Consider the following 15,691-nt stretch of genomic DNA (forward strand, 5'->3'; position numbering starts at 1 on the left):
AAAACCGAGCTGCTAGGTTCGTCCTGGGGCGATACGGGCGGAGAGAAAGTTGTACTCAAATGAAACACGAATTGAATTGGGAACCACTTTCCTCTCGGCGGAAAAAGTTGAGACTAAAGTGTTTACACCTCATATTTAATAATAAGACAGGAATTAGCAGTGAAAGCTACTTGACACAACCACATTATATTTCTCGGCGTAATGATCACTCTCTTAAAATCCGCGAGTAACGTGCCAGGACGAACTTGCTTGCGGATTCCTTTTTTCTCAAAACTATTGTGGAGTGGAATCAGCTGTGTGAAGAGCAAGTGTGCTGTACGAATGAAGATCTGTTTTTTTTTCCTACTGTGACCCCCCCTGCTATAACGCCTTCGGGCAATGCGGGGTAATTTTTGAATAAAGAATAAAGAAAGAATATGTTCGCCCCATATGCTGTGACACCATCGCCTAGTCGTTCACGTGTGCGGTCACGCGAACGGTGGCACGTTCGAACGATCCGTGTTCGTCCATACCGGTGTCCTGCTCTTAGCCTCGCGAGACAGTCCCGCGAAGCGGGCCAGCGCACGCGCGAAGCGTTCGTGCGTGTTGGTCGCCGATCCTAAGCCAAAGAGAGAGCGCCTTCAACCTTTCGCTCCCCAAGTCACCCCGCCGTTCGGTGGCGTTAGCATCGCGATACTCGCGCCATCTCTTGCAATGCGCTGCAACCACTACGACCACCCCCAGCGCTTAGCCACGCGGAGAAGCTGGATTACGGGAGACGCGAGCTATGCGGAGAAAACAACATGAGGGGACGCGTGAGAGTCGCGCATCCCCACGAACGCCACCGAAACTTATCAGCCAATACAAGCTTCGCTTGAAAAACCAGAAAGCTCGCCTTCGCGCATAGCGTTCGCCGCAAGCGTTTCCCGGCAACATTACGGTTGCATATGCTGCCGTTGCCGGAAAGCGGCAACTATAGCATACGAAGCAGGGAGTGACGTCACTACAATTTCATACGGAAAAGAAGAACCCACCTAGCAACTGATTTCATTTGTGCGGTGATAGCGCTATGTAAAGGCCACGCATGTAGTTAGGACTCCTGAGGAGCAGCGTGAACCGGATGAGCAGCGACGGGAACAGCAGCATCAAAACGGGCACTTATAGTTATCCCTATGTGAACGAATGCGAAAGCATTGCGACCACCGCGCGATGTCTACTCTCTTTCAGTCTTTGAGTAACTACATGACATAATCATTTTGATGCAACGGTTTTGTCACAAGGTGCGCACAGCTCAATGGGTTCGACTCCCAACAAAGGTCGGGAGTTCGATTCCCACCAAAGGCCATGGGTTAGACTCCCACTAACGGTCGTGGGTTCGGTTGCCGTAAATATATCTTAATTAACCCTGTCTTAATTATCTTTGCCCTAATTGACTTCGTCAACTGCCTCGATTGGTGCCCGCAGTGGTTGCTTAGTGGCTATGGTGTTGGGCTGCTAAACACGAAGTCGCGGGATCGAATCCCGGCCTCCGGGCGGCCGCTTTTCGATGGGGGCGAAATGCGAAAACACCCCTGTACTTAGATTTAGGTGCACGTTAAAGAACCCCGGGTGGTCCAAATTTTCTGGAGTCTCCCTCTACGGCGTGCCTCATAATCAGATCGTGGTTTTGGCACGTAAAACCCCATATTTTTTGGAACAGCAACGCCAATATGCGCAACGGCTCTGTGCTCAGGCTCGGCAGGACCCAGTTCAAGGCTACGTCACATTCGTTTATCGTATCAGGTGATACTGCAGCTTAGCTGGCCAACCACCCTCACAACGTGGATTGCAGCCAATCTCCGATTACCCTTGTAAGCTTGCGCTAGCTGATTCCAACTTGCGCCTGCAAAATTCCTAATTTCATCACAAAAGCGTGAAATTGCTCATTGAGTGAAAAAGCCGGCGTCTATCATCTGTTGGAGCAAAATGGCACCTAATTTCCCATTGACTGCGACGCCACGTCAAGAGCACGCCTCGACTGAGTAGAGCGGGCGAAAGGAAACACCTGCCGCGATAGCGCCCCAGGTGTTGCCTGAGGGGATAGGGCCTCGCCGCGACGCCACGTCATCCTCGCTCTCGGAACCCGGCGCACGGTCTGTATCTCTCTCTCTCACCCCTACTGGGCTTAGCTAACTGCTGCGCGCGCCTGTCGGCCGCTGTTACTTCCTCGTTGTCTCGTCGCGTAGGACGGCGGTGGTATGCGGCGCGTTGGCACCGCAGGCGGCTGCTGCTTGCTGGCTTGGCCAGCACGTACCGCTATGGTAAATTATTCGCAGCGCAAAACTCGAAGGACCACTCAGCGGCGTTCAATTGGACATCAATGCTTTCGTATTCACAACTCATAAGAAATGCTTGGTGTCCTCGGATTTTTTTATTTCTTTCCTTTTCCGGACGTTATGCCAGAACGCCAATGCAAATAATAAAATATGAAATTATTTTGAAAAACAGTATCGAACTAATGAAATGCAGGTTTTAATTGAGTTCCAGTACCGTTTTTTTGGGGGGGGGATTATATTTACTATTTTTTATCTGCGGCTCTCTACATCACCTTTGGCGCTGAGCCGTGCTCCCTTAAGGGCTGCAGAAGATAGCGCCAACCTTTCCCTTTCCCTCAAGAACCACTTATCTACATCACCACTGGTCTCCAGTCCGGCACTCTGAACAAAACGTTAGAGGTCCCCTCTCTAAATAACTGTAATAATAAACTCGTCTATGTCATTTTTTTCTATATTTTTTAATTATGTCTCCTCACAGGCATTTGCAACACGTTCTGAAAAGAGCAACACGGCACCAATTTGCAAAGCGCGCAAGCGAAACCGAAACTGAAGGCGGAGGCAAAATGCATGAAATAATGTGCCGAGAAGCTCCATCAAATATTAGCCTAATATGTACTTCGTCCGTAGAATCTCCAGCAGAGGAATTAAGCAAAAGAAAAGAAAAGAGTTGGGAAAAGAAAAAGAGAACTACAGTTTCATCCATAGAGTTTCACACTATAAAAACTCTATGGTTTCATCATTTCGTTCGCGCTTGCGAGCGCAGCGCCGCGCATTTGTGCGCGTGAAAGCGCGAGAGTCGTCAGAGTCGTGCGTTGCCATGGCGATTGAGATGGCGGAGGCGTTTCTGGTCGCAGCGGCCACCGGGGCCACGAGTGCATGAAGCTACCGCCAGCAACATCGATGCCCGAACAGTGGGAACCGACGCGAAGCAGCAAGTACGGCGTCGGTAAGTCTCGGAAGTGTTCGCAGACCGATGTCAGCGAGGAGGCAGCGTGCGTTAGGTTGACGGCGAGAACGAGCGTGTAGTCGCTGTGTTTGGCTTGGCGAGGCCACCTGTTGACGCATGAAGTTTCGCTTGGAGTAACTTGATGCGACCGTGTTTGAGAACAGGTGGCAATGCCCCTCACCAGCTGCGCGCGTGTACGCACAGGCCCGTGGCAGGCGGTGATGATGGACCAAAGAATCCGCAACTTGTTGCGGGCCCTGTCACCGCCTTTTTGGTCGTTCCCGTAGGCGCAAGTCACGCGAAGTAGGGCCGCGGAAACCCGTTGACAACACCGAGCACGGTAGGCCTGTCATCCGTGTCGGGTGGTAGCTTTTTCCTTAACGGATGCTGCACAAATCGATCGATGATGGGTTCTGCGAGCAGTTCACGTTTTGCAGCGGTGTTGGGGAAGTAAGTTTTAGAAAACAAAGTGTATAATATATGCATTCTACACTGAAGCTACGATGTCAATACAAAACTTTAAATAAACAATGGAACCAAAAATGACACGCAATGGGACTATGCTGGCGCTGAGCTGTGACACCCTTTCCTTCTATCCTTTATTGTATCATCGACACCGGCGATGTTATGTCTGGTCTGATGCGATAGAATACTGTAGCCAAATTCCGAGTCAACATGCCTCGACACCTTGATCCTTGATTTGCCGCGCAATCGCTCTTTAATTAATAAATAATTAATTTTTACCAGGGGACTTTAGCGTTCCTTTTTTTTTTTTTTTTTCTAAGCCGTGCAGCTGCATGCTTGCAGAGTCTCGGGTTTACCGCTCTATTTTCGTGGTAAACGTGAGCTGCAAGACACATTTCATAATTTTCACGGAATATCAATACATTGTAAAATTGGCTTATGCACGCAAAAAAAAATAAATGCGACCCTCTTTGCAAGCTATCCTCCTTGTGGCTTTCTTTTCGTCTTTATTGACGCAGACATATATCAATCCAGTGGAAACAACATAATTGCAAAAACATGCAATTCGACTCGGCAAAATATTTGGCTTTGAACATTCTTGTAGATTCGCATACTGTAAAATCATTCTGACCTTCAAAGCAATTCGTGTTGAAAGCGCATTGAAGACATGTGCATGAAATAATTGTAAGCTTGCTGTGATGTGCATTTACATCTGAGCTCTGCAGTTTGGCACACAGGCCACTGATCGTCCCATGCAAGTGGTTGTCCCCAGTTAGGAAAAGCACATCATGAGTGTCCATATGCTTAAAGCTTCTTAACTTTGGAACGAAGACCTGCACATTAATCTTTTGTTTATCTGCATCGGACGTAACATGGGCCACTTCCTCCTATTAAGTAAAATTGCCTAAGCCATATTGAATTGAATACTAATGTGTTCTCTCTAAAAAATTGGGTAGTTTCGCCCACAGGGGTCATTCCACATCAAATCAACCAGCGTTTTTTCCAGCATCACAGATATAGCCGAAAAAATTTGCACATGTATGTTGAAGGTCAAAACTTGTTCTCCACGTTTATTCTTGCAAAAATTTTTTAGCATTTTGGTGACAATTTATTTTTCCGCCAAGCTGAGCTACATGACATCAATGAAAATTTGTTTTTCAAATAAACATTGTATGATCCAGTCCTTCAAATGGTCTGTATGACAAGACAACGAAGTAGTGTGGCTGCCAAAATAGCCAATTTTTCAAATTCAAGTACTTTTGACACTGGGCAAATTGCAAGAGAATAAAAAGTACTGCCGGCAAGGTGTCATCATAGGCCCTTTTTACAAGAAACACGAGGACGAACCCAGCTGGTACATGGCATGGAAGGGGTTGAAGGCTTTTAACAAACAAGACTGTTTCCTTTCTTTTCGCTGCAGTGGTGGCCCCGTTTGCGGGCGACACTACAAAGCATGGCCTGCCGCTCTCACTCGGTCAGCCGGTGCACATCTTGGAGCAGTGTGGGGGTAGGTATCCTGCCTAAACCTTGAATGAGGTGCTGCTTATTTTTTAAGCCTTTGCAGGTAGTGTGCAAAACATGGCCTCACAATGTGTTTCTGGTTCCTGCAATAGCTTCCGACGTCTGCAGTACAGAAAAGCATGGCCTCTAAGATTGGCTTTCGTTACTTCAGGAGAGCCTGTGCCATAGACTTCATACTCTGCCCAGGCGGCGCTGCGGAAAAATCCGACACCAGCGCCCCCATCGCAGCCTTGGCGCAAACTGAGTAGTGCAGAGAGACCTGTCCGCAAGCTAAACTGTATAGGCCACAATGGACCCCCCCTCTTTCGGTTGTGTTGAGGCACGGTTTCCTAAAAATCAAGGACCTGGAAAGCTTCTTCCGCCCATCCACGCTTCGGAAAGGGAGGAAGCTCAGCAGAGCGAAGTGCGTGTACAATGTAAAAGAATTTCAGGTGTTATTTCGGCGCGCTGCAACTCGCAAGTACAGCGAGCATCGTACGACACCGAGTTCGAGATAAGCACTCCGACGTCCATTCTCTGGCGTGTTAAATTTGGCTATGCATATAATGTGAAAGCGATGAAGTACATATATGATTAATTCGGTTAGCTATGTAGCTTGTGGTCAGTGGTACAAAGCTCGCTTTATCAGGGGCGAATGGCCCTGGCGACCTTCGCCTTTACAGTTGTGTTCTCGCTTCAGCTTTCACTTCCTGTGCGTTCGAGCGTGTTATCACGCATCTTCGAATGTTCTCTTCATGGTTGTCTTCCGTTTGTATTTAGAGCAAATGGAGATATGTGCGTGTCCGCTTTCGCGGGGTACAACAGAAAGCAAAACAAACCTAAAGGAGGTTGCGAACAATATTTTGGGATTATTCGTTTGAACACGTGGTTAGCATTTGCTAGTTAAAACCGGAACGTTGAGCCTTCAGAACATACGTGCACGATGCTGCGTGGATTATTATGTTTATCATGCGTGTCTTGAGTCTGACTCTAGCTGCTCACTCCGTGATACAAGGCGCGTGCCACGGTAAGACTGCTGAGCTTCATAGTATGTGGGAACGTGACTCTTCCTCGAGACAGCCATCACGTTCATGACAATTTACAACGCAAGAGTAGTGTCGATAGCAGCGTTCCTTCCTAGCTTACGGATCTGTCACGGTTGCCGACGTGCTCGTCATTGTTTTGCGGGGTGCGCCAGCAAGTACTTAATGGCTTTATGGCAGTTCGGCGGCACGTCTGACTAGCGGAGAAATTCATAGCTCTCTTTCTGGGGGGTGTTAAATGCGCAAAACATTCGCAATATGAACCAAAATTAAGTTAAATCGTTGTTTCGCACTTGCTAGCTGCTTAGGCAACTTAGCAAGGGCGTCGGACTTTGCACTACTCAATCATTACCTCTTCGCACCAGCAGGTGGCGCTACGCGTCTTGCAAAACTCCAGAGTCTTATGTCTATAGACCTGGATTGGACACCTCTCGTTAGAGAGTTTCAGTGGAGTGTGTGTTTGTGGCCAGCTGTGGTCACCGTTGATCAGAGTTGATGCTGCGAGCTGCAGCAACTTCTGGAACACTGGATGCATCCATTAGAAGGACACTAAAAAATAATAAGTCGAGCCGTATTATTAGATCATGCTTCAGCAGTAGCAAAGGTGCCCGTCTTACCGTGAGAGGAGACATGGCAAGCCTTGAAAGGACGCAAATACAGAAGATGGGGTGATAATTCTACCTTGAAGTTCCCCAAGGGGACAGTGCTGGTGAGTTGGTAATACATTATGATTATATGTCAGAGCACCAAATAGAAAGGTATGGAGACAAGCACTCGTTTTCCTACTGAAGGACAGTTGGAAGCTGGTTAACTTGGAAAAATAGCAGTTGCCTTTGTCCCTTTCATTTAGTTGCACTGATTTACAATCAAATTAAGTTCCTGCTGTAAATCACTGTGATGTTGCTGGTTTTGACAATGTTTATTAGGGTCCACTTAATTGTTGAAGGACTGCATGGTGTATGTAGACAATGAGTGCAAACTTGCAAGAACCCTTCCCCATGGTAACACAGTCAGTCATTTGCCTTTGTAGTTCTTGGTTAGGCTTTGGAACCAGCGGCCAATGTCTATAGCATAGGCATGTACACAGGCCAGGGGGGCCACGCCCTCCTGTCAAGATAGAGTGCACAGTCGTTAGTGCCATGTTCGATGAGCTTCCTTGACAATTGCCATTGCCTTTTGTTGAGCAGGGCATGGTGCTGTGTACGAGTTATACTTCTATCATTCAGCATTGTGTAAAAAGAACACTACCTTTTGCTTTAAATAGGTTAAGACTAGATGTGTAAGTTATAGAATCTTTACTCATAGTTTCCATTTTTGCTGGCATCCTGAGTTGTTAATGCCTACTGCATTGAAAAATGCAGTGCAAGATTTTGTGGGAGCTGCTTTTCGTTTCTGGGAACATGTAACTTTTTAAGTGGCTTTGTGTGTGCTAAGCTTATACATTTGTGACTGCAGGACAATAAACACGTTGTGGATATTCTTGTACAAAAAAAAAAAAAAGAAAGCTGTTAACATTGTTTTATTGCACCATTTTGTAATACACTGCCAACTGAATGGTTTCATATCACTTAAAATAAGCTGCAGACAAGATACACACTATACAACAGTCTAGTGCATACGCTCTAGAAGTGTGATAATGATTATTAAATAAATAATAAATATTACATTCAGTGGTGGCTTTTCATTTCCTATTGAATTACCACAAACTGTCCCAAGGTGGGCAGCACATGAAAAAGAAAGCATACTAGGGTTGGGGCACTGCAAAAGTGTTGCAGTGCCCCCCCCCTCCCCCCCTTGAAAGTCCATGTGCATGCCTGTGGTCTTTGGGGTTGCTAAATGACAGTGAATAGAGGCCGGATCTTTAGGCATTAAAAAAGCGCGTTTTAGGCGCCAAAAATAGGCAGGCAAAACAACGCTTTAGGCCTCCAACGTCGTAAATATAGGCACAATAAATTTTTACATGAATGCAAATAATTTCAAACGAAGACATGCGCGGCCTATATCTAGGATAGGAAAACAAGAAATGTTATTGTCTATGATGGCACAAAGGCGCCAATAGTTGAACATAGCCGTGCAATTGTCTCATAAAACTGCTGGACTAATGACGATCAATTGGCTTCATTCAATAAGCACGCTGCTTATATTCATGTTTAATGGCCACTGTACTCGAGCGAAGCATATAGTGAAACAGGCATGAAAAATAATACTTGAAAGCTGGGAATACTGATTAAAAAATGCGATACTTTATGTCTGCCTGACGCAATTAAATTAAGACACAACAAAAACAGACAAATAACAAATGCAAGAGAGACTACGATTTATTAAGAAATTAGTATGTTCTTACATGAGGACTGTAGGTACAACTCTTGGCACTTTTCTCATATACAAGGACATTATCCGAATTGTACCGACCAGACGTCCCAACACTGCCAAATACACTTCCGCCCATTTGAAGTGCACATGTTTGAAAAAATCTGTTTGGAGAGCATGCGGAACGTAGTCTAAGAATCACTGTGAAGATTGTGGAAACAATAGCAAACTACCACCATCTGCAGATTTTCGGATTCAAAATTTATCCTCTTGTCACTGAGAATGATCACGTACTCTGAGAAGGAACGCCCGACGGTGGTGAACACCTTAAAAAGTAAATTACAAACAAAACAAAAGCCACGTGCACATCTAATTTTTCTTTCTTCTTTTGCTCTTCACTCTCCTTTCCCCTGACGGCTGCCCGCGGTTTCGCATTCGCCAACCGCTCGCGCAATGTCAGCGCGGTGGCGTATGCTGGCCGGCGCGTCCCATTTCAATGCTGCTAGCAGTTGTTTTCCGGGAGTTGGTTGAACTAAAGGACTAGGTTGAACCCCATAGAGTTCCGAACAGTCAATGCTGCCCGGTAACATGAATAACGGTCTCTAACTGCACTCGAAAGCGAAACTTGAGCCTAAATAGCGTTCATATAGGCGCCGATATTGAAAATAGGCATTTATAAGCATTTAGGCACAAATGCCAAAATAGGCATTTATAGGCACTATAAAAACACTATAAAAGCCCTTCTTAACCTCTAATTTATGCTCATATATCAAAGTAGGGCGATAGGAGCGCCAGGAACAAAAAAGGCATTTGCCTAAAATCCGGTCTCTAGTGATGAATTTAGGAGAGAGTCCAATACCAAGGATTTGGCCCACATGTAAAAACTGTCCTGATAATATGAAGTCTGTCAGTTAGTTTGCAAACTTGCAATCACACAGCACTGCACAAGCAGCTGTTCAATATTTCGAGAACTTGGTGTCGAAGTCTCTCTCTCGGCAGTGTTCACAGTCTATTGCACATTAGTGCTGAATGACATGCATTATTGTTTGTGCTTGTGCATGTGCGCTTTTGTGGAAAGATCTGAGCAGGAATTTAGAGTACTGGTAAGACATCAGATATCGTCTTATGATGTGTTTACTGTGTTTTTTTATAATCACTGTCACAATATTTCATCGCTTTATGTTTTTAGGTAAGAGTTAATTCATTACAAGGGCATATCTATGCATCTGGTATGTTGTTCAAGCTGTGCTGTTAGAGCTCTGAGTTTTTCAACTCAAGGCTTCTAGCCCTTTTATGAACATTCGCCATGCTATATGCAAGCTGTAGAGAAATTTGTGCAATATGTCTAAATAGTATTTGGCTGAGTACTTATCCAGTTCTGATTTATCGACCGCTACTCGTCTTGTCACAATTGTTGCCCCCAATTTAGACCTTTGCAGGCACAGCTTTGCCAGATAATAATGTTGATTGCTTTGTGGTTGGCTCTTTCTTACACCGCTTAACAGCGTCTGGTGAAACTGAACAAGAGTGGGAGGGAAATGTTGGAAATGTTAGAGCAGGTGTTCAATGTTAGTGTAATGATGAAAACAATGCTGTAAAAATAGTTCAAATAGTGTGCCTACAGGAGTGAGCAAGTTGTTAGAGTTTTAGCCTGCCCGTATATGTAATTACTGTATGCAGTTGCACGTATATGTAACATTACGAGACAGGAAGAAAGTTGTGTAGGTCAGAGAGTAAATGGCGATAACCGATATTCTAGTTGATATTAAGAGAAACATACATTAGCTGTACAGCCCATGTAATATGTTGGGCAGATAACTGGTGGACCATTAGAGTTACAGAATGGTTGCCAAGGGAAGGGAAGTGCGGTTGAGGACGGAAGGAAACTAGGTGGGGTGATGAAATTGGGGAATTTGCAGGTGCAAGTTGGAATCGGCTAGCGCAAGACAGCAGTAATTCGAGTTGGCTGGGAGAGGCCTTTGTCCTGCAATGGACATAAAAATGAGCTGCTGTTGCTGATGATGATATGTAATTACCATTAGTGGAATGCTAGGTTACTGTGCGCAGCGTGGTCAGTGGCGGCATCTTGTGGCACAGAGTTTAACCAGAGAGGACACACAGGTATTATTGTAACGCAGTAACTGACCATATGCTACTTATTGGCTGGTGTAGAGCATCAATAGCGATGCAATTCACACCATGCGACTTTTGCTTTGTAACACAAATGCCTATGTAACACAAAAACGTTTCACATGTTGTTGGAGAGAGCATCACAATGTGTTGCTATCAGCGTTGTTACGGTCATCCGTGTTTACCATGGCCCAGTATTTCCGTAAAGTGTGGGCAAGCTAAAACTCTCCATAATGATCTCCATAATGATAAAAAAAGGTTGCTTCATGACAGTGCACATGCATACACTTCACCATCTGTGTAAGATTTATTGGCAAGGAAACGATTAAGTTTGTTATACTGCCCACTGTACTTGCTGAACTTTGCTCAACTTATTTCTTTAGCGAAAGGGTAAACAAGTCTTGAAAGGAAGCATTTTGATGGCATTGAGGATGTTAGGGGTAATACAATGGCAGCTCTGAAGGCTGCTCCAGAAAAGGAATTCCAGAATTGCTTTGAAGAGCAGAGCAGGTGCTGGCTGGCATTGGTGTATAGTATAGAAGTCTATCACCGGGGTATTCATTGGTAAGGATTTGTCGCATATTTTTTGGGATCTGTTTGGTAACATAATTGTTGGGACTCTATTATGTAATATTGTCTTAGTGCTGCATGTTATTTTCGCATGTTGTTCTGTTCAACCTTTTATCATTGTAGTCATTCTATGATATTATTGGGTTTATGCTATATGCATTCATTCTGCACATTGCATTTGCTTGCATGTTATTATGTGCAGGTGCGCACATGTTTTGCTTCCCCTTATGTACAGGCCTACTTTGGGTGATTTTTAAAGAGAAATCATAATGAAATAAAAACTGTTGACACAAGAGTAACTTTGTAACAGACATGATTGGATGTTGAAAATCCAGTCACTTTTTTATCATGTCATGAAAACACACTGGAATGACTACTTTGCAGGATGGTACAGGGGTCATCGCATTGGGGACAAGGGTCAGAAGGTGAGTTTAGCATCTGCACACATTGGCTCTTTGGTTTTGCAGCATGTCAGCTCTGCTGTTCCAGTTGTGATGTGTTTATACGAGCTTGCTTGCACTTTGTGTCTGTGTTGTGCGGTTTCGAAAAAAAAAAAAAAAGCATCCTGAATGATATTGGCTGACAGCATCTCATGAGGCATGTCCCGTCTTCTTCCTCTTCGCGTAGCACAGCGGTCCTTTAATGGCAGGCTCATATGCAATGCCTCGTAACAATATTTAGCTTTACACTTGGAACCGCTGTGATGGGTGGGACAAAAATGGGGCAGTCCTTGTGCTGTTTAGCGGTCGAAAAAGGCAAGAAACTGTCGACAAAAACAGATTAGTTGTGGTGATCAATGGGCAAGGTTTGTACATCTTGACATGGTTGAGGAGTAAGGTTAAAGTGAGCACAGGAGGCAACAAAGAAGCAATTTAGTTGTGTAATCCGTTCAAAGAATAGTACACTGCCGATAGGGAAGGCCTGTTGCCTTGGTTTATAGGGTGTTTTAATATTGAAAGCAATCTTTAAAGTAAATTTAATGTAACTTGAGATGTGAGTAAAGGGGTTACCTGCATCACTAGAGCTTTTGATAAAAAATATTGTCATAAATGATATAGGAAAATGGGAGGAATTGCCGTGCATGGTAACTTGAAAGCTGTGTCCAAATGTAGTGGTGCACCTCTAGCTGCAGTCTGTTTTGCCATTTGTTTTTAGACGAGGTGGACACATTACATTACGCAGCCTTACACTATCCTAGCAAGACAGTGCACTTTAATTGCTCTTCTCTGCAGGGCATCTTCCCGGCTTCCCACATTGCCCTCAAAGCCTGCCATGTCACTAACCAAGGGTAAGTGTTCCGAAACTTTATTCTTGGGTTTCCTGCAACAATATAGTTAAATTATTTATTTTATCTTTAAAGGCAGGAACGCACTACATAAAAGGGAGGGGAGGCATCATTTTGTGTATATGCCAGTGTAACTTTTCAGAATGCAACATATTGTCACGTTGTTGTGACGGTGGACAACCACAGTGGCACAACGCAAGTCGCAAAGCTAACTGTTTATTGGGTGGACCTGTGCCCAGCAAAATGATGAGAAGTCGTCCTTGTATTAATGCAGGAGACCTTTGAGCTTTTTGTGCTTATACCTGGAAAGACTCAGGTTAATATTGATAGCTGGTTCAGAAACACGGACCGTTGTAGTAGCTTTGGTATAATCTGAGAGGACAAATTAATTGCCAACTATTTCTTCCATATATGCGATCTTTGTGCCCTTGTTCAGATGGTCATTTTCCTTTCTGAAGTTACTCTAATGTTATCGTTGATTCTGTCTATTGTCTATATTCTCACTGGACTTTGTGTAATTAGATTGTGCACGTGACGGGAATAGTGTTGTGCTTTTTGGAAGGTATGCAAGCGCCAGTGATTGTGCTTAAACCTTCAACGAGCCATGTATAAAAGAGTTGCAGATCATATTTCGATGATCGACGAGTGTGCTCGCCGCTATCATTGTGCTACTTGTTTTGCTGGGCACAGGTTCACCCAATAAACAAGTAGCAGAATGACAGCGGCGAGCACACTCGTCGATCGTGGAAATCTGATTTGCGGGTCAAGCACGTCGGTCTTTATACATGACTTGTCGAAGGTTCCAGCATAATTACTGGTGCTCGTGTACATTCTCGAAAGTACAGAATGTTCGCGTTGCGCATACTTTCTGATTAAACAAGGTCTGGCGAGAACATAGACAACAGATAGAATCAACGATAACATTCAAATAAGTTCCAAATGGTGCAGGCACGTCCAATGCTGAGTGATAACTCCTGTTAGAGGGTGAAATGTGTTCCCCGGAAAAAGGCCAAACAAGCACACATGTCAATGTAGAAAAAAAAAAATAAACACAAATCAGTGGGTCGCATAAAGGGTGCTTCAGTTAACTGTAGCCATTCTTTAACCCTTTGTGGTCCGAAACTTTTACCCACTTTCCGGCTGTTCGGGTCCGAAACTATTTTGCCAGTTTGTGGCGCCGCTAACAAAACCACCAACTGTGGAAGAAAAACTCATAGGATATTTATTTTTTCTCTTGCATTCTGCAGGCAACTCCTCTACCGATATTTGAGCAGCGTGTGATACCGCTCGAAGCATTCTCCTGGGTGCAGGCCAGGGTTGTTACTGCAGGTTTTGCAGAAAAACAGTTTCCCTCCTGCCTCTGTTTGTTTTCCGATCGCTACAAGCGGCACAGTCCTTGCTGCTTCGGCTGGGAGCTTGTAGATGAAATGGCTCCTCCCATCTAGCCTTTCCTCGCACTCCTTCCTAGCAGACGGGCCTCGCTTTTTGGCTCTAGCCCTCACGTCACCCACCAGCTGTAGGATGAGGTTGCGCCGGTACTGCAGGCGTCGCTGTTCTTTCTCACCATGATTCTGCAGCTGTGTATGCCTCAAAATAAAGCTGTTGACAATGCAAACCCCTAGAAGCTTTCACTAAATGCAATACCGTAAAACGCACGCGATGAAAAAGTGGTCATGCTTCTCAGCAAACCGCGCGAACCTGCTGTTCCATGCGCAAGTGAGAACGCTCTGGTATCCAGAAGCTGTGCTGAACATTGTGCTGCACCCTAGTGAAAAGAGAAGTAAACTTCAACAAACAAAGTTTATTTATCCCTCAAGAGATGGCGCATCGTGTATACAAAGAACGCGCATGAATCGCAGTGAGAAAAAACGCGAAATTTAACCCCCGAACCCCCTTGTCGACGGTGCCCGACAGCGGACCGCTACGGCCGTGTTGCGTTGTCGGGCCCTGCCCAACATCGGACCGCAAAGGGTTAAAAATATGCAAATGCTATGTAGCTGGACAGAACCAAGGTAATGCTGTTTGGGGTCGCTTGGAGATAGATTATTTTTTGTGTTTTGCCTGAGAACATATTAGTCTTAATAAATAATCAACTTCTAAATTGTTATAATTAGATTAAAAGTGTCAATGACAAAATTGTAGAGCAACATGAAAAACTCCTGATACAGCTCTGTAGCTCAATACGTGCGACATAGTGTTTTTCCGAGAGTGAAATAAGCCCGCAAATACACCCAAAATTGCCGCACGATTGGCCACTCAAGGCACTTTACTTGTATTGGCGGGCATCTTTCACGCATGGAAAAACACTTTTATGTAGCACGTATTGAGCAACAGAAAGCTGTATCGGAAGTTTCTCATGTTGCTCTACAATTTTCTCATTCACACTTTTAATCTAATTATAGTAATTGTAAAGTTGATTAAGACTAATTATCTAATTAGGCAGAATGCAAGACATAATCTGAGTATGTCGAAGCGACGGCGAACAACATTACCTTGGTTCTGTCCAGCTACGTAGCATTTGCATATTTTTGAAGTTTGGCCCAAGTTAAGGGAAACGCTCTGTGTTTAGTGCTGATGCTTGGTTCTGACCAAGCTTTGACTTGGTATGCAATGGGTGCAAGAACTGTAGTGGTTGCCTCAGGAGATGGTAAGGAGCATGTGGCCTGGTTTTTGCTTACATGTAGGGTTGTAGACTAATTATATCCAGATCATGGTAAGCTTGCCATTAGAGCATTATGAATATAAGGCAGTGGTGCATCACAGGTAACTGCTGACCCTTCTGCATAAGCCATTGATATTTGATACATATTAGTGCAGCGCTTAAGGCCTTTCTGTGCAGAGCTTGCATGCACCAAATGATGACATGACACCAAGTTTGAGTTATCGCCATGCGATAACTCAAATTTGGACCTTGCAAAGGCCTTGAAAAGGGCACTAAAGAGAAGAATTATTTGAGTCATAATAATAAATTACTGTTCTACAGTACTAGAAAAGCCACTCTTACCATGACAAACGGCTTGTTAAACCAGAAATGGCGCAAAAACAAAAGGGCTACGCAGTCTTAAGTTTCCGAACCAGCTAACCGTGATGATGAGCGTGCATCTCCTCCTGTAGCCTGACCATAGAGGCACATGGCTTTCTGCGCAAC

The 15,691-nt window shown here is 44.7% G+C and overlaps 1 protein-coding gene across 1 annotated transcript in view; it reads left to right on the forward strand.

Moving 5' to 3' along the window:
- Nucleotides 1-3,083: 3,083 nt before the first annotated feature.
- The window catches only part of LOC119461652 (dedicator of cytokinesis protein 3-like), a 160,967-nt gene continuing 148,359 nt past the window's right edge, over nucleotides 3,084-15,691 (forward strand). Inside the window, exons 1-4 of the mRNA XM_037723018.2 lie at nucleotides 3,084-3,240; nucleotides 5,126-5,212; nucleotides 11,643-11,683; nucleotides 12,491-12,546. Of these exons, the coding sequence (XP_037578946.1) occupies nucleotides 3,171-3,240; nucleotides 5,126-5,212; nucleotides 11,643-11,683; nucleotides 12,491-12,546 (254 nt within the window). The 5' untranslated portion in view covers nucleotides 3,084-3,170. The remainder of the gene's footprint in view (nucleotides 3,241-5,125; nucleotides 5,213-11,642; nucleotides 11,684-12,490; nucleotides 12,547-15,691) is intronic.

This window comes from Dermacentor silvarum, chromosome 8 (genome assembly GCF_013339745.2).
Source record: "Dermacentor silvarum isolate Dsil-2018 chromosome 8, BIME_Dsil_1.4, whole genome shotgun sequence".
Taxonomy (NCBI): Eukaryota; Metazoa; Arthropoda; class Arachnida; order Ixodida; family Ixodidae; genus Dermacentor; species Dermacentor silvarum.